The following is a 16,885-nucleotide window of genomic DNA, read 5'->3' as shown; positions in this document are numbered from 1 at the left end:
GATGATTTTATTCTATATTCAATTTGTAATATGTAACTGGTTCTAATGGTACCTTGACTGCTGCTATTTATCAGTTTTAAATTATCCTTCAGATTTTATTTGTATTGAATATTATTCTCAATAATCACAAGTGTGTCATGTATGTTTTGTAAATTTTATATTGTGTGTGCAGCCTTTGTCAGGGCACTCCTGTTAAAGTTATGATCAGTTATTAAGTCAGTATAGAATTTGCAGTGATAGCTCACGAGCCAACACTGTCCAGCTGTTTCTCAATGCACTTATCAGCCTTCTTCCAAAAAAGCAAACATTTAAACAATATGATTTTTTGCTATTTAAAACACAACCTTAACCTCATTAAACCTGGCATTATATAATGTTCATTTTTAGTTTGTTATGATCAGTTAAGTCAATATATCAAATACTTAATACATTTGAAATTGATTTATTTAATCAACTGAGAGGCTGAAGTGTGGGAGCAGAATAAAGATCAGACTTGTACAAAAAATAACAAAGGGGATTCAACACATTTTCTTAAAATGTCCGAATATTTCAGAATTTGACTTTTTTACTTTAAACTGATGTGTAAAAATTATGTGTTGAGTACATTTGTCTATGCATTGTATTTTTTAGTAATATATCAGCCTGCAAGGAGATGTGGTTGTCCCTTGTGTGAGGTCACGCGTAGTGCCTCCCGTGATTGGCTTGCAACCCGGAAGCGATAGGAACGGGGCGGATTCAGGGGCAGATACATTCAGAGGATTGTAGCAAACAAGAAACTTGTCCATGTAGCTGGTAGTTGCAACATGACAGTTTGACCTTTCTTGTACCTTTGTAGGTACACAGTGTAATAATAACTCGTAGCCAACAGTCTCTGAACAGCGATGGACGAAGTGACAGGAGCTCAGCTGATTGCTGAGTCTCTAAAGGCCCAGGTAACATCGTTTAAAAAACATTGCGAATATTTATGAAGTGTCTAACTTCTGTATGTTTGTAACCTGTAGCTAATACATTCACTTTTCTGTGTCTGTACTGAACTGTTACAATGTAACTACGCATGTATCTCGTTAAAAAAAAGTGTGTCAAAGTTCAAAGGTTGCGCAGTCAAGTTTAATACAGTAAATTACTTCACTTAAACTCGTATATTTCAGTGTCGGTTTGTCAAAGAGCATTTCTGCCCCTGCAGAATGTGGAGTACATGTTTGGGATAGTCGGTGTTCCTGTCATAGAAGTGGCTATGGCTGCTCAGGCTGCAGGGATCAAATATGTGGGAATGCGCAACGAACAAGCGGTAAAACACTTATTATTATTCTGCTACACTGCTATTTACCTGCAATTATAATTCTTAACAACACAATGATATAGTAATATACAATACATTATGTCACACAACAGGCGTGCTATGCAGCATCTGCCATTGGATATCTCACTGGGAGGTGAGAGACATTTGGTAACTGAACAGATGTGAGCAGCTGGTTGTATCTTTTATCTTGCTGTCTCTTGTGGTTGTTTGTATCCAGACCAGGTGCCTGCCTGGTGGTGTCTGGACCTGGACTCATCCATGCTCTGGGTGGAATGGCTAACGCTAACATGAACTGCTGGTACGACTTGACAAACTGATGGTGCTTTTATGCAGCTGGCAGTGTAAACTGTTTTATCATGTCTCCTGTGTACCACAGGTCACATCTTTATAAAGTGTGTGTTTTTTGCACAGGCCGGTGGTTGTTATTGGAGGTTCTGCAGATCGAAACCAGGAAACAGCAGGAGCCTTTCAGGAGTTTCCTCAGGTGATGCACGCTTTCATGTGGATTTTGGCCCGCTGGTGTTTCATTAAATTGATACTATTTTTCATTTGTTGCTAGGTGGAAACATGTCGCCTTTATAGCAAGTTCTCTGCCAGACCCAGCAGTCTGGAAGCCATCCCTTCAGTGATAGAGAAGGTAATATACGAGCGTATTGTTATATTGTCTGTCTTGTTTTCTTTATCACAGCAGACTAAATACGAGATTTTGCATAGTTAGATGACATCAACACAAACGTGATTTTAAATGTTATTGTGTTTGTTTGCTCACAGGCAGTTCGCACCAGCATGTACGGACGTCCAGGTGCTTGTTATGTGGATATTGCAGGGGACATGGTCAATGCTAAAGTGGACAGGAGCGATGTCAGGTTTGCTGTGATTTTTGCAGTTTTTTTTAAATGAATATTTCTTCTGCATAGTATCACTTCCGTGATTCCAGGTGTGTAGATATTCAAAGAAGTGTGTTTCTCCTGCAGAGTTGTGTCCTGCTGTCCATCTCCACCGGTGAGTTTGGCTCACCACGGTGCAATCACTGAAGCCGTATCTGTCTTGAAAGCAGCTAAAAGACCCTTAGTCATCATTGGCAAAGGTACTGTAACATTTTTACTCTCTCTGTTACATTGAATGAGCTAGAAACCATAACTTTTTCTCCATCTCTGGTGAATCAGAGTAGTTCCTTAAATAAGTCACGATAATATGAGTATTGTTGTGCCCAACAGGGGCAGCCTATGGCCGAGCTGAAACTGCTCTGAGGGAGTTTGTGGAAAAGAGCGGTCTGCCATTTCTGCCCACCCCAATGGGGAAAGGGGTCCTACCTGATGATCACCCCAACTGTGTGGCTGCTGCCCGCTCAAGGTCGGCCTCCTCTCACTATAAAAATGTGAAGGGATCAAAAAGTGTAAACTACAATTACTTTAGCCAATATTATCATTATCATCCTATATATGAAGGAAACATCCTGAACCTCCATTACTAAGTAATGGATGTATGTGTCACAATTAGTATTTTTTTATTCAGATGTAGTTTTATATCTAATACTGTTTATTCTATGCATACACTTAATTTCTTTGTTACGTTTTTGTTTTAACTCAATGTTACTCCGCCTCGTCCTCTGCTGTTTCTGTTATAAAGAGCCCTTCTCCAGGCTGACGTTGTGCTTCTGCTTGGAGCCAGGCTGAATTGGATCCTGCATTTTGGTCTGCCACCTAGATTCGACCCTGATGTCAAGATCATCCAGGTATGTAAATAACCAAGCCAAGTGTCTTAGATTTCTGGGAAATCAGTGTTGCCTTTGATACCCTCAAAAACGGTGTTAAGAATACCTTTATGGTGTAAAGCATTGGTGTAAATACTTTAATATTGTCATGCCAGTGCATTTTATGTGTTTTTGGGCCATATTTCCTGCACTGTGTTTCACTGTTGCTGCCAACATTGTGCTGTTTTAAAATTTAACATGATTGTGCTCTGTATGCAGGTTGACCTTTGTGCTGAGGAGATAGGAAACAATGTGAAGCCTGCTGTTGCTCTCCTGGGAGACATCAACTCTATTGTCACTCAGGTAACTGCAACTCATTCGGCACACAATCTCACATTTCTTTATTAATCTCTTGTGCGTGCATGCGTGTGTGTGTGTGTGTGTGTGTGTGTGTGTGTGTGTGTATAAAGTGATTATGTCTTTGGTTCATTGTTTGTTGTTTTGTTCAGCTTCTGGGGGGCATCCGTAACGATGGCTGGAAATATCCCTCTGATACAGAATGGTGGAGCACACTGAAGGACAAAATTGCTGCTAATGCAAAAATATCAAAGGTGAGTTTAGACACACTTTTGTAAAGCCTGTGATATGTTACTGTGTGTGTGGTTACTCAAAGTGTTCTCAGAATGTCCCATGCTGATGACAATAATTTAACATTATGTATTTGATCCATTTAGATGTTGTCTATTATTGTATTATTATTTATGCATTTTTGTCCTTTCTCTATCCACAGGCGCTCGCTCTTCAGTCAACAGTGCCCATGAACTACTACACAGTGTTTCATCACGTTTCCCAGCTGCTGCCACATGACTGTATCATTGTCAGTGAGGGTGCAAACACTATGGACATAGGACGCACTATGTTGAACAACTACCTGCCTCGACACAGGCAAGACAGTCTCGTTGAAACAGCACTTCTCAACTGTGTTACGAGTTTGCCCCAGTTCACTGTTTATGTATGAACTTACTTAACTTACTTAATACTTACTTTAATTTATGTAAATGGTAATGCCTCTCCCTAAATGCTTAGCTGAATTTGGTTATCCCAGACTTCTCAAAGAGCATGCATTTTTGGGGAATTTTGCCAGAGCCCTTTCCATGTACATTTTCAAATGATGCTTTACAAGGATTTGTGTCAAAGACTTTCAGGGGTAGAGTATCTCAGAGCCTGAGGTGCTATCAAGATGAGTTTAATACCCATACCCATTAATACCCATGATACCCGATACCCACTTCAAAATTATATTAAGTTGAAATTAACTAATGAACTGAACTAAATTCAGGTCCATATGGTATCAGGCAATTGTGCCATCTCCTCCGTAATAACAATCATTTCTTTAAAAAAAAAACTTTGAACTTTTGTAAACCACTATGCTCGTGAGTATGAGCAGTTTATTCAAACCCAGCAAATATGCATTTTACAGTAAAACATGTTGTGAAGATCCACTGTTGACGAAAGTAAGCTTTCAAGTCTGTGTACATTTGAGTACATTGTTGTTAGCTAATCCTGACAATGTGCAGGTTGGATGCTGGTACATTTGGAACAATGGGAGTAGGCCTGGGTTTCGCTATAGCAGCAGCCGCTGTGGAGAGGAGTGAGAATAAAAACCAAAGGATAGTCTGTGTGGAAGGAGACAGTGCCTTTGGATTTTCTGGCATGGAAGTTGAAACCATGTGCAGGTGGGTTGGTTGCCTCCCTTCCTTTACAATATATACACTTCAATCCCCCACTGCTACTTAATTGCACATGTCTCTTTGTTTAACAGGTATAATCTACCTGTGGTCATCATTGTGGTCAATAATAATGGTATTTACAGCGGAGTGGATCCTGAGACGTGGAAAGAAATGGCAAAAATGGGAGATCTGACATCTATGTGAGTCACACATTATTGGGAATGTGAACATAACACATTCACTATAATACCTTCCTACATGTAATCAGCTGTGATGTGAGTCACACATTATTGGGAATGTGAACATAACACATTCACTATAATACCTTCCTACATGTAATCAGCTGTGATGTAATGCAATGTATCTCACGTCATCATGTTGCTTGTCAGAGCCCCTCCTGTGACCCTCCTACCTGAGGCACGCTATGATGAGGTCATGACAGCGTTTGGAGGTCGAGGGTTCCTGGTGAGGACGGTGGAGGAGCTGCGCAGTGCTTTACAGCTTAGCCTGAGTGACTGGGAGAGACCAAGTCTCCTAAATGTGCTCATCGACCCTTCCTCCGACAGAAAACAGCAGGTAACTGTCACCTGTCAGGAATACATGTAGTAGAGTCATCATCTCAGTCATCCAGAAGTGCAGGTCAAAATGAAAGATCCACAGGAGTTTTATTGTGAAGTTGGAGTCCTTTTTTCTCTAAATGGCTTCTTCGTAATGACAGGCAGGAAATCCTCAGCATTGATCCTGTGGAAATGCCACGCCCCCTTGTGGTGGAGGATGTAATTGATGTTGTAACGCCACTTTCCTTCTGCTTTCTCCAACATGATCAATGCCCCAAAAAAGTGAAATTTGAACGGTTAAAAGGTCCTCATTCACAAGGCGTCATGGCACCACCACCGGATAAATGTTGAGTCATTAGAACAGAATACCCACTTCACAATAGATGTCCATGGCTGAATCCAAATGTCAAGACTTCTGTTCACTTGTAGGTTTGCCGACCTTATGGGCACGTACGGGGCCTAAACTGCCCAAATCCGTGACTTATGCACACTTTTTGCAGACTCCCAGAGAGTCTGGATTAAAGGGTTAAAAACCTTGGCATAGGTCATGATGATTGAGATCTTAAGTCTCGTCTCATACCACATTTTATCCCCTTTGCGGCACAGCACCCTTGCAGACATGACGTGATGACAGTGAGCACTTCAGACGTGTGGCAGTATATATGACCAAAGGTTGCGAGTCGGGTTCAGCTCCCTGTCTCATATTTACCTGGTCCCCCCCCCCCCAGGAAGTAGCACAGAAAAGAGATGGACAATGACTCGAATGACATTGACAGTCGCAGCAGCAGAGCCAGGCGTGATTAAAAGCAGCATCATCTGAGTTCATGAGTAGTGTAGAGCAACAAACGGCTCTCGTCTCATCCTTAAAGGGCTGTGTGGCTGACATGCCTCACTGAACAGTAATCCACACACTCCAGGTGCTCTGCAGAACTATTGTATTCCTCACAATCCCTCCACCTCACACCAACCTGACCTTTCTATTTCAGGGTCCCCATAATTAGAAAGCATGGCCCTCTGTGTTTATGTTGAATGTATCCATGCAACCCTTCGCAGACATGTTTGAAGGTTGTATTGAGGGCTGTATCCATGGTGCTGAGCTCTCTGTGACCAGGAGAAAGACGTGTCCCTTTATTTGAGGTGTGCTGCCCTCAGTATGTGCCTCCTGACTGTTATCCATATTCAGGTTTAAAGCTGAGTCTCAAACAGTGCATGCACTATTTATCGTCTCAAAATGTTTTAATAAATTGAGGTAACATTACTCGGTAAATAATTCTTGGGAAATGAATCTCTTTCTTGGCATTAAATGTCACCCTAAGTGGTATTAAAACGGTCTTAAAAAGTCTACAATTTAACATGGAGGTACCCTGTGTTTGGCAAAACTCAGGGTACATCCACTGGAGACTAAATGGACTCAACATTGACCATTACATAAAATAGCCTTATCATCTATCTCTGTATTTGCAGGAGTTTCCTTGGCTCACACGCTCCAACCTTTAGACTGAAAGAAGGATCTGCTTCCTCCTCCGTCCTGAACATTATCAGAACAGCAGTAACTGTTTTCCCTGGGAAATGCAACCTGGGAAAAATATAAAGCTACTTTTGTTTTTTTTGTGATTGTTTTCATGAAATAACTGAATTTATTGTATAAATTCTTACTACACAACAGTATTAAAATTAACAAAAGAATTAATACAACAATAAAACATTTTCACACATGCACTGAATGTTATTCGTCTTTATTCCTTTATGTCAAATCTGTTTCTTTTTTCCTTTCACATAGAAAATGTATTCAGTAATGTTATTAAAGCACAGTGTATGGATCCTTAGCCTATTAAATTGCTGGGAAAGTGAAAATGTCACTTTATGGTCAACTAGGTGCTGAAGAACACTTTGGTCCAGATTTGTCCAAATTGCATATATTCATTCCTTGTCAGCGACATCTTAAAACACATGGACACAGGGTTTCTAGCAGCAGTGACACTCATGCAATATCTACATATTTTGTGAGTGAGTGCACAGTTTGATTGTTTTTATTAGATTCATGTTTGTTAGTAGTTTATATCAAGTTGCATTCTTATCTCACAATCTCCTGCAAACTTAAATGATACATTTTGTCCACTCTAGTAGTCTATGCAAACTATATAATTTTCATACCACTACAGTTAAAGTGTTAATTAATATCGCTTGTATTTCCAAGGTTTTTATAACTCACATCCAACAAAGCCTCCTTGGAAATGCAGACACTTAATTTTGCAGGACAAGCTAGGCAATAAAAAATAATCTGGCCTGGACTAAATGGACACCACAATGCACAGGGGGATGCAAAGTGTACTGCATACAAAAAGATGGACTAATAATTACACATAAACAGATAAAATCATGAAAGTCGTCTTAGGATGCACAAATTACACCGCATGTATAATCCTATTTGAATATCTTGCAGGAAAGCCAACTGAAGGTTAGTCATGATAAGTCCCCCTGTAAGAGGAGTGGAAACAATAAAAGGCACCCCCTGCAGTAGTAGAGATCTAATATTGGCACTCGAAGCAACTGGCGGGCTGTCTCCTGTAATTTTAGCGCACACTGATGCAGAGGAAAGATTTAATGGGCATTGGTCGGCGTACCCTCTTCTGAGGACGTAAAGGAGACGGAGCAGAGCGAGCAGAGAGGGAGGGGAGCATAGGGAGAGGACAGTGAGGAGAGAGGGAGAGAGAAAGGCAGCGTGTGAGGGCTGCTGTGGCTCAGAAATAAAGTCAGGCAACTATCTGGAGCAGCATGACTCTTCTAACTCTTGGACTGTATCTACCACTGTGGTTTTGTTATGGCCTGGCTCAATCCTCTTTTCTGGATAGCTTTGTTTCATTCCCAGCAGGTAAGAATATTGTAATCCTGAGCTTGTGTGTGTGTGTGTGTGTGTGTGTGTGTGTGTGTGTGTGTGTGTGTGTGTGTGTGTGTGTGTGTGTACTGTACTGTACATACAGTACTATTCATGCACAGGTGTTGAGGGAGTTGGGCTGTAAAAGCATGGATACTAAATGTATAGTTTTGGGATTCATTTTGAGCTCATTATCTTTATAAAATACACTTGTTTTTATTTTCTTGTCCCCCATGAGGTAGACTGGAAATGCCTCTATAAATAGCGAGACCAGCTCCAGTCCTTCAGTGAGAGGCACAGGCACTTCATATCTGTGTCCAGCTCTATGAACTCTGCTGGATGGGTGTAATGATTTGATAGTTTGCACCTGTTTCCCTTTCGCTTAATGCTGCTCCTGCATGTTCTAACCTCTCTGACCACCATTCTGACTGTATGTGTGTGATATTTGTTGTCACATGTCACATTATATGTGCCACAGTTGCCTGTGCATGTCCATGTGTCAAGGCATAATGTTGATTATTATTATTATTGATTATTGAAGAGGTTTGACATTCAGTTGTTGCAGAAGACAACATAAACATGACCTCTTCTGACTGTCTTCTTCTGATTTTGACACCTGGCATCATTGCCTGTGTGATTGACTGCATGCACACCTTGCACAGCTCTCAGATCCCAGGAGCAGCAGAGAAGATTCAGCCCATGCTGTTTACTGAGTCCACCTCCACCCCCACTGTTTCCTCCACCCCCTTCACTTTGGCGCCGCCACACTCATGTGAGTCAAAGTCATGTGACTTTCTATTGTGGAATATCTGACTGTTGATATGTCCTTGGGCGATTTCCAAACTGCCCCACACTTAACTGCCTTTTGACCCCCGAATGATACCATGATAACACTCCGATGGTGGAACACAGTTTGAATTGTCATGTCAAGAATGGGATGAATTTCATACTTTGTCAAAGCTGTACAAGAAATACAGAATTCTTATTTTCATTTTACAGAATGAAGACATTTCAAATAATGGTGGGGAGTCAGAGTGGGGCAATGAGGACAAAGGTTCTGCCTGTGTCCCAGGCCCCCGTGGGCCTGCTGGTCCCTCTGGCCCTCAGGTAGGATCCAGACATCATGGTCATCACAGCATGAATAATGTGCTGCAGATCTGGCATTAGCATCATTACGCCATTCCAACACACCTCCCACAATTTGACTTACGTAGGATTCACTGTCAGTATGGCTAAATCACAGACTGTCTCTGTTGTTTCGAGGTGTTAAGAATCAGTACTCCAACAACGTATCAGCCCCATCTCTTCTCCAACTTGAGAGTTCCTGCAAAGCAGGAGATGGGGATTTCTCTGGCCCATGCAACACAGTGGCCCATTAACGCTCTACATTTAGCTCAGACACAAATAGCCTTTTTCCACTGGCTGCCAGTGCCCCACACATCATTCTCAGAAACGTCCGAAGAGCTGTCTGCCTGGAAAGGCGTACTGGGTCGCGTAAATTCCAGGGATTACCAACTCAAACATGTGTCTGTATGTTTGTGTACTCTGGTGATGAAAGATATAAAGACATTTTAGGTCAGTATTAAACCTCGTCCTCTGTTAGCCCAGCATTTCATAAGCGAAAAGCACATGTACCAAATGATTGTTAAAGGCTGTTACAGCACCAACTGGACTGCTGCAGCGTTTCAGTTTATAAAAAAAGACCCACAAGGCACTTTGAAATCAATAGTGGCCACTCAGCTTTTAGCTAATTGAATGCATCTGTGGTCTCCCAGAAGCAGACATGACTTTGTGGTGGGATGTTGTGGACAATAAAAGTAATTTAGATAGATATCTCTGAGATTTATGAGCAATGGCTTATATATGCTGTTTATTATGACCACCAGGGTCCACCTGGATTACCTGGGATAGGAGGGCCTAAGGGAGAAAGGGTAAGCAGTTTACTTACCCATGTTCTAGTCTCATTTCATTTATGTAGCTCATTATACATTTTACAAGCTACCCATTATTTTGTAAGCTCATGTTTAATTGACTGAAAGATGCTTGCTGGAAGTGTATTAAGTAGCTACTGTCCTTGTCCCCTCCTCCGCATCCTGTTGTCAGGGAGAAATCGGAAGACCTGGGCAAAAGGTGAGAGTCTCCATTAATCACTCCATATTCTCCGCTAAGTGGATTTACTCAAATATGAGATACAGTGTCTCCGCCCGCTTGCTAGCTCTAACTCAGAGTGCTGTCATTGCCTGGTTGTGTATATCAAGGAATTGTGAGCATGTACAACCTTGACAGGAGACAACATAGACACACTGACAGGATGCAAGGGATGAGACGGGCTGTTTTGATGGCAGAGGGATGGTCTCCTCCTCAGTGAAAGGGAGCATATATCGCCTCAGTATTGACCACTCAAAGACATCCAGCATCATACCTCACTGTCAGAGGGCCCTCCCTTTCTATTAGAACAGAAGGATCAAGCCCACACAGCTTTATTGAAAGCTCAGAGCACAGTGTTTGATCAGGGCTGGCAGAAGAGAAGTGACCTCCTTAAATGATCGGTCGCTGTGGTTGAGCAGCAAAAGCGTCCCAGTGGGAGAGCCTCCCTGGCTGGTGGCCTGACTGAGCAGCTTTGCAGCACTGCAGTGCAATTTAGCTTAGTGCTTCAGCCAGGTCATAAATCATTTTATTTCCCACAAGCACGGGCTCCTGTTCTATATACAGCCCATCATTTAATTAAAGAGAGCAAAGTGACAGGGCTCGTTAAAGTCATTCTCCCCCTACATGTGCAGCAGTGTCTGATAACTACTGTAGCAAGCAGGCTGTCAGTTTATGCAGCAAATCCTGCACTTAGATTTATTTTCTTTCTTTTTTTAAGAGGCCCTGATTTCATAATCCGATTACTGCAGCTGTGACCGTAATTGTTAAATTAGGTATTTCTATATCTGAGATCACGTGTTAAAAGTGATGTCTCCCTTCAGGGTCGGACAGGTCCTATTGGACTTCCTGGGAAAGAAGGACCAGCTGGATGGCCTGGACCAAGTGGGCCCAAAGTGAGTAAGTCAGACCTCATAATGTAGATGATATAAAATATGGCATGAGATGAGACCAGTAAGTGCCAATACAAGGTAGGGTAGATGAGTGTTAGCTATGAGTGTTGATATTTCTGTTATGTAACAAACTTTTCTATATAAATGCTGGATTTAAATAGTATAAAAGAACCTTAAATTCAAAGTCTGCACTCATAATTTCTGTTTTGGGGTGTGGGTAATATTTGGGTTTGTGTCTAAATAAATGAAGCCAATCCACATTTGTCTTATTCCGAATGTTTTTCTGTCAGGGTGAGAAAGGTGACCCGGGGCTGATGGGTTTGCCTGGAGCTAGAGGACCAATTGGGCCAAGGGTATGAGATACATATGAACTATATATATATATATATATGCCCATATATATATATATATATCTATATATATATACTATATATATATATATATATATATATATATGTATATGATCTGGCATGATCTCACCCTAACACTACTTTATTTCATCTTGGATGTTTTGTATCTTTAATTCTAGGGTTTACCTGGGTATAAAGGGGAAAAGGTATGGAACAGTTTTGGTAATTATCATTCAGTAGAAAATGCAATAGGATATATTGCTTAAGATCTCTTTTTCATATCGACCTAATGTGATGTAACACACTGTAATCCATCAGGGTTCTCGAGGCGATCGCGGTGAAAGTGGAGTAAAAGGAGACAAGGTGGGCAGAGTTTATCAGTAGGGTTGTTGCGAATGTAGCAGTACTAGAGTGTATATCTGCTGTATGTAATCTAAATTGATAATATAATTGACTGTTCTTTATCCACAGGGTGGGATGGGTTTCCCAGGAATGCTTGGACAGAAAGTGAGAAACACATTTAAACACAGGAGGAGTTTTGAATTTGTTCCACAGGATTACAACTTTCCAAATCTTACCAAATTGAACGTTGAGTCAATCTGATTTGTTGTGCAGGGTGAAATGGGTCCAAAAGGAGAACCTGGGATCTCAGGAAACAGAGGACCCACTGGCCGACCAGGGAAGAGAGGCAAGCAGGTGAGGAGTCTGTGGACATGTGACATTTTGATTGCATTGTTTCATTAGATTTGTGTTGCTCAAATGAAACTGTTATTTCTGTTTTAATGATTTCTCTTCCAAATCTAATTTATGTGCACTCGTAAAAAATACTTTTCTAAGCCCAAAATGTCTTATTGCACACTCAGGATTAAGTATTAGTTGTAAACCTTTTGATCTCTGAAACATTATGTAAATAAACGTTTAAAATATGACCACCTTGTGTAATGTTTGGATCGTGTTTCAGGGAGGGAAAGGAGACACGGGCCGCGTTGGTCCTATGGGACCTGCAGGCCCACAGGGGATTCCAGGTAACCCTGGTCCTCCTGGTTCACCTGCCACAGGTAAGAACTTCTACCTTTTTCCATTTTCCAACAGATTTAAAACTCTCGAGTATAATAATTTAAAAACAAAAACTGACATCTTGTTCAGTCAGGGCATGAATTTACCTATGTCCCCTTTAAAGGGATTGATTTGTGTGTGGCTCTGCACATTCTCTGAGAGTGTGTGAAAAGCTGTGCTACTGGTGTGAGAAGCAGCAAACACCTGTGTCAGCAGAAGGAAGCACACTTTAGACCAGTGTATAGAGGTAACACCGGCAGTCTTATTTAGCACCAGAGAAACTTTATCTCCCGAGGTGAATGTTGTCATGACATCATGTGCCTAAAATGGATTTACAGATGGCGAGCCTCCCTGCAGTTTTACAAATATTATGTCACCAGATAATGTGACATTTGTAATCTTGATGAGGTTGATGAGGTTTCTGAGTGAATTAAGTTAAGTTGATTGCCTTTGCTTCTTGATAGATGAATCAAAGATAGTACATTTCATGGCATACAGTATGTATATCAGCTGTGTAGACTGTAATCTCAACAACACTTCACTTTAGCTCCTCACTTTAGTTACTTGAAACATGTTTTGTGTCTTTTTTATATAATATTTTCTCCTCTCTGGTTATGTTTAGGACTGTACATGGTTGGAACAAAGGGTGCACGTGGTCCACCAGGGCCTCCTGGAAAGTGTAGCTGCAGCCCTCTCAGTAATTCTCCATTTGATGATTATCCTTCTAGAGGAAACTATCCCAAAGTACCGGCGGTGAGGAATTAATAGTTTTGTCGACAGCAAAAAAGTTATGTACGGTATTTTGTGATGCACTTAATCATTTGACACATCACTGAAAAAAAAAAAAAATCACAATTATGTTTCAACAATGTTAAGGGCTTTTAATAAAATATACTGTTTGTATTTAAAAATCTCTGATATTAAGCTAATAGATGCTATTTTCACAAACCCGGGGGTTATTGGGGTTTAATAACTTTTAAGTTAATTATTTAAATACAAAAAGTTGTGAGAGATAAAAGTACGCCTACTGGGGACATGAATATTGCTTTGAGACACATCCTGCCAGCTAAGATATTACATTTTGATGCTCAATATCTAAAAATTGCACTCCATTGCACCAACCATATAATTCCAAATGCACTAAATATTGAAGACATGACAGTCAATTTCCTCACTTTGCTTTTCTTTCAGATATTCGTTGTAAGCAATGAGGAAGAACTGGAGCGCCTTCACACAGATAATGCTCTGGCATTCCGCAAAGACCAGAGATCTCTCTATTTCAAAGACATTGATGGCTGGCTGCCAATCCAGGTACCACTGCATGCAGCGAAATCAGAATATTTCATCTTGTTTTACACATGTTGACTTTTCTTTTTTTTTCAACTTTTTTAAACTCTGTAAAAGACTTTTCCATTCCAGTTGACGCCGTTCCAGTCCATGGAAAATGCACCTGATGATGAAGGTTACTGTGGTGACGGGATCGTGCAGATTTCCAGCGGGGAGGAGTGTGACGACAAAAACAGAGTTGTCACTGACGGCTGTGTTAGTAAGTCACGTGTCCACGTTAGGTGGTCTATTATAGCTCCTAAGTTGTACTTTGCTGTGCACATAAAACTTGACCCCTCCACCTCTGTTGTCTCCCCTTACCACAGAGTGTAAACACGCTTACTGTGGAGACGGATACCGCTATGAGGGGGCTGAGGAGTGTGATGGAAAGGACTTTGGATACCAGACATGTAATTCATATCTTCCAGGGTAAGCACCGTATACAACTATATGTTGACAAAAGTGAGAATTATTTTGTTGACATGTTAAACTGACCGAAGGGTTGTTTCTTTTCCCCCTGTTATTCGCAGGTCCTATGGTCACCTCAAGTGCACACCATACTGTGTTATTGACTCCACAAACTGCAAGTACTTCACTTGAGGAGGAAGCTGGACAGTGCAGCGGGATCCTCTGTGTGTTATTTGGAATATTTTCATGCAAAAAAGAACAATAATGCTCCAAGCAAGAGACTGTGAAGGTAGAGGCAGCCACTGATTCTATGCTGAAAGAAAAAACAAAACATATATATAAATATAACTCCTCTGTATTGCTGCTGAGATGCCACGTAGCTCCCAGGAGTTATAGTCGGGTCAGTGGAGGTGAAAAAACCTTCACCCACACATAGGAAATGCACAGGCCAACTGCACTCAGTCTTTACAAGCAGGACTTAAGACTGGCCTCCTCACCATGAATCAGTCTCTGGATGCAACAGTTGTGTGACAGCCAAGACTTAATTAAGTGCCAGTGGGAGATGTTGCAGAGGAGCAGTAGCCGGGCCAGAGGCGTATTAATCTTGACCCAGTTACTGTTAAGAAAGAGAGGCAGTAGGACATCCAGAGCCATGGCCTCAGGTATTCTACTGCAGCGTCAACGACAGTGCACAGCATTTGCATGAGGCTGGGATTACTAAGACCATGACAGCAGCTGTCATTATCCAAGCATGTAACCCATCACTTTACTTATTATTGCCACAAGGCTCGTACTTTGTAGTTTCAATATTACATCAAGAATTTCAGTTGTAAAAGGTAAAACCAGGCATATAATACGATCAATATGTATGGTTAGGGATGGAGATAGAGGTGCATCAATTATGCACTTGTAATATTTCAGTGAGACTGTTATACCGGGAGGCCACACTTCAGAGGCCGACTTGGCCTCATTAGCTTGTGGTGGTACTGTGCTTGACAGGGACATTCAGTCTTAAGTCCAAAAAAACGTCTCAGGAACCAACAGGTAATGTAGCTCACACAGCACCTTTCAAAGGCAACCCCTACTACTCTCTTTGTAAATTAAATGGCAGTGACTGTATGCTGAAGCACACAGATAACCCGAGTTTCTTCCCAGCGCTGCGCTTCAATGAGAAATGAAATATACTGTATATGAAGGCTTGAAACTGTTATGTTCTTAATTGTCTCACTGCACAGGAAAGGCTGGGATAGTATGTAGCTGCTAAAGGGGAGGAATTTCAATTCCAGTCTGTTCTATGGTCATTACTGTATTTACTCTAATACCTCTTTATCCAGTCTTTCTGTCTTACAGTATAAACAGCAACACAGAAACTCAACAGTAAACTTAACAGTGTAGATGTAGTGTGCTGTGTGTTGGGCACCAATGGTGAAAATGACTTTGCTGATATAAGCTAACATTTTCCATAAGCTACTGTATGAGTCACAGTGCCAAGGATGACCTGTTCTCAGCCATACATAGATGTAGTCAGGTGTTATATAAAGTGGTTCTTCTGTAAAAAAGGAATCGAAAGATAAAGACTGTTACTATATCGTCTCTGCATGCTTGTGATACCATGCTAATGATTGTGAAACGCTTCCACGCTTCTGTTTTGTAAATCATCGCATTCATCAGTGTAGCAGGTGTCTTAAGAAATATCAGCCTTGCTCTGCCCAGAGTGTAGCGAAGTACTGTACGTATGACACACCTTATATTATAGTGATGAACTGTGCCATGCACAAAGCTGAAATCCCTTTTGGAAACTGTGTTGAATGTGCTGTCTGTGGCCTGTGCTGCTGTACTGTATTCTCTACTATGTATGCACACCAATGCTGAAACATAACATGCATGTGGTAACGTACTGTAAGGCTTTATCAAATATATTATGCACTGTGACTGGGATAGTGAAAGCTCATTTTGTTTTATTACTCTGATATGATTTATACTGCAGTTGTTGATCATTTTAAAAAGAAATAAAACAGGAATTTAAATCAATCAAAGCTTTTCACTCTGTCTTAACACACATGCATCTTTAAACTTTGGTCAGGGGTTTGTCAGCGGCTTTGCTTGCTGTGTGTTGTGAGCAAGTGGTGACAGTGATTGGGAGGCTGTGCAAAAAGCCTAAAGACAGCGATAGAGATGCTATTGATGTTCTTTCAGAGCACTCACTGTAAAAAAAGAAGAAGCAGATATCTATCAAGTGGAAAAAAGATGCTGTCAGCAGCTCCTTGCAAAGTGCTGCGTAAGACTAAATAGTTACCAGACCACACAGTGAACCTTTTCTCAGACATGACAATGGGTTTTTTCAGCTTTTCATTCTGTCTCGATGAAGCCCCCTCAGAGCTGAGTCTGTGCCTGAAGATGAGGCACAGTGATACAGGTTGGGCACGGGCAGCCAGCCAGTGTTGCAGCAGAGATGTTTGAGGCTGGACGCAACCATATAACTCTATTAGCATGCCATATTTCTTTTCTAAATCACATCAGGACAATTTGTCTGCTGAGATGCCCGAGTAAAA

At 41.2% G+C, this 16,885-nt stretch overlaps 2 protein-coding genes across 2 annotated transcripts; both read left to right on the top strand.

Moving 5' to 3' along the window:
* The first annotated feature begins 725 nt into the window (after positions 1 to 725).
* Positions 726 to 6,999, top strand: hacl1 (2-hydroxyacyl-CoA lyase 1). The gene is made up of 17 exons (XM_078253144.1): positions 726 to 932; positions 1,184 to 1,288; positions 1,393 to 1,433; positions 1,518 to 1,598; positions 1,712 to 1,784; positions 1,860 to 1,937; positions 2,072 to 2,166; positions 2,275 to 2,387; positions 2,518 to 2,653; positions 2,930 to 3,035; positions 3,273 to 3,356; positions 3,503 to 3,604; positions 3,784 to 3,938; positions 4,571 to 4,729; positions 4,816 to 4,923; positions 5,113 to 5,299; positions 6,745 to 6,999. The coding sequence occupies exons 1-17, from the start codon at positions 882 to 884 to the stop codon at positions 6,775 to 6,777; spliced, it is 1,707 nt and encodes a 568-aa protein (XP_078109270.1). The 5' UTR covers positions 726 to 881; the 3' UTR covers positions 6,778 to 6,999.
* Positions 7,000 to 8,055: 1,056 nt separating this feature from the next.
* On the top strand, positions 8,056 to 14,525 carry colq (collagen-like tail subunit (single strand of homotrimer) of asymmetric acetylcholinesterase). Its single transcript, XM_078251883.1, has 17 exons — positions 8,056 to 8,152; positions 8,818 to 8,927; positions 9,155 to 9,262; positions 10,042 to 10,086; positions 10,259 to 10,285; positions 11,125 to 11,196; positions 11,484 to 11,546; positions 11,723 to 11,749; positions 11,862 to 11,906; positions 12,015 to 12,050; positions 12,159 to 12,239; positions 12,505 to 12,601; positions 13,222 to 13,352; positions 13,791 to 13,910; positions 14,004 to 14,145; positions 14,252 to 14,354; positions 14,456 to 14,525. Exons 1-17 carry the CDS (start codon positions 8,056 to 8,058, stop codon positions 14,523 to 14,525), a joined length of 1,374 nt encoding a protein of 457 aa, XP_078108009.1.
* Positions 14,526 to 16,885: the final 2,360 nt, after the last annotated feature.

The sequence above is a fragment of the Sander vitreus genome, chromosome 6 (assembly GCF_031162955.1).
Source record: "Sander vitreus isolate 19-12246 chromosome 6, sanVit1, whole genome shotgun sequence".
NCBI classification, from domain to species: domain Eukaryota; kingdom Metazoa; phylum Chordata; class Actinopteri; order Perciformes; family Percidae; genus Sander; species Sander vitreus.
The sequence above is the reverse complement of the archived record's forward strand: the minus strand, read 5'-3'. Positions and strand labels throughout refer to the sequence as shown.

Bases quoted from the DNA above. Each gene is read 5' to 3' on its own strand.
- hacl1 (XM_078253144.1), top strand. From the start codon at position 882: ATGGACGAAGTGACAGGAGCTCAGCTGATTGCTGAGTCTCTAAAGGCC. The intron at 4,730-4,815 runs GTGGGTTGGTTG...TTTGTTTAACAG, and splicing joins GAAGTTGAAACCATGTGCAG to GTATAATCTACCTGTGGTCA. The intron at 4,924-5,112 runs GTGAGTCACACA...GTTGCTTGTCAG, and splicing joins ATGGGAGATCTGACATCTAT to AGCCCCTCCTGTGACCCTCC.
- colq (XM_078251883.1), top strand. From the start codon at position 8,056: ATGACTCTTCTAACTCTTGGACTGTATCTACCACTGTGGTTTTGTTAT. The intron at 9,263-10,041 runs GTAGGATCCAGA...TATGACCACCAG, and splicing joins CTGGTCCCTCTGGCCCTCAG to GGTCCACCTGGATTACCTGG. The intron at 11,547-11,722 runs GTATGAGATACA...CTTTAATTCTAG, and splicing joins GAGGACCAATTGGGCCAAGG to GGTTTACCTGGGTATAAAGG.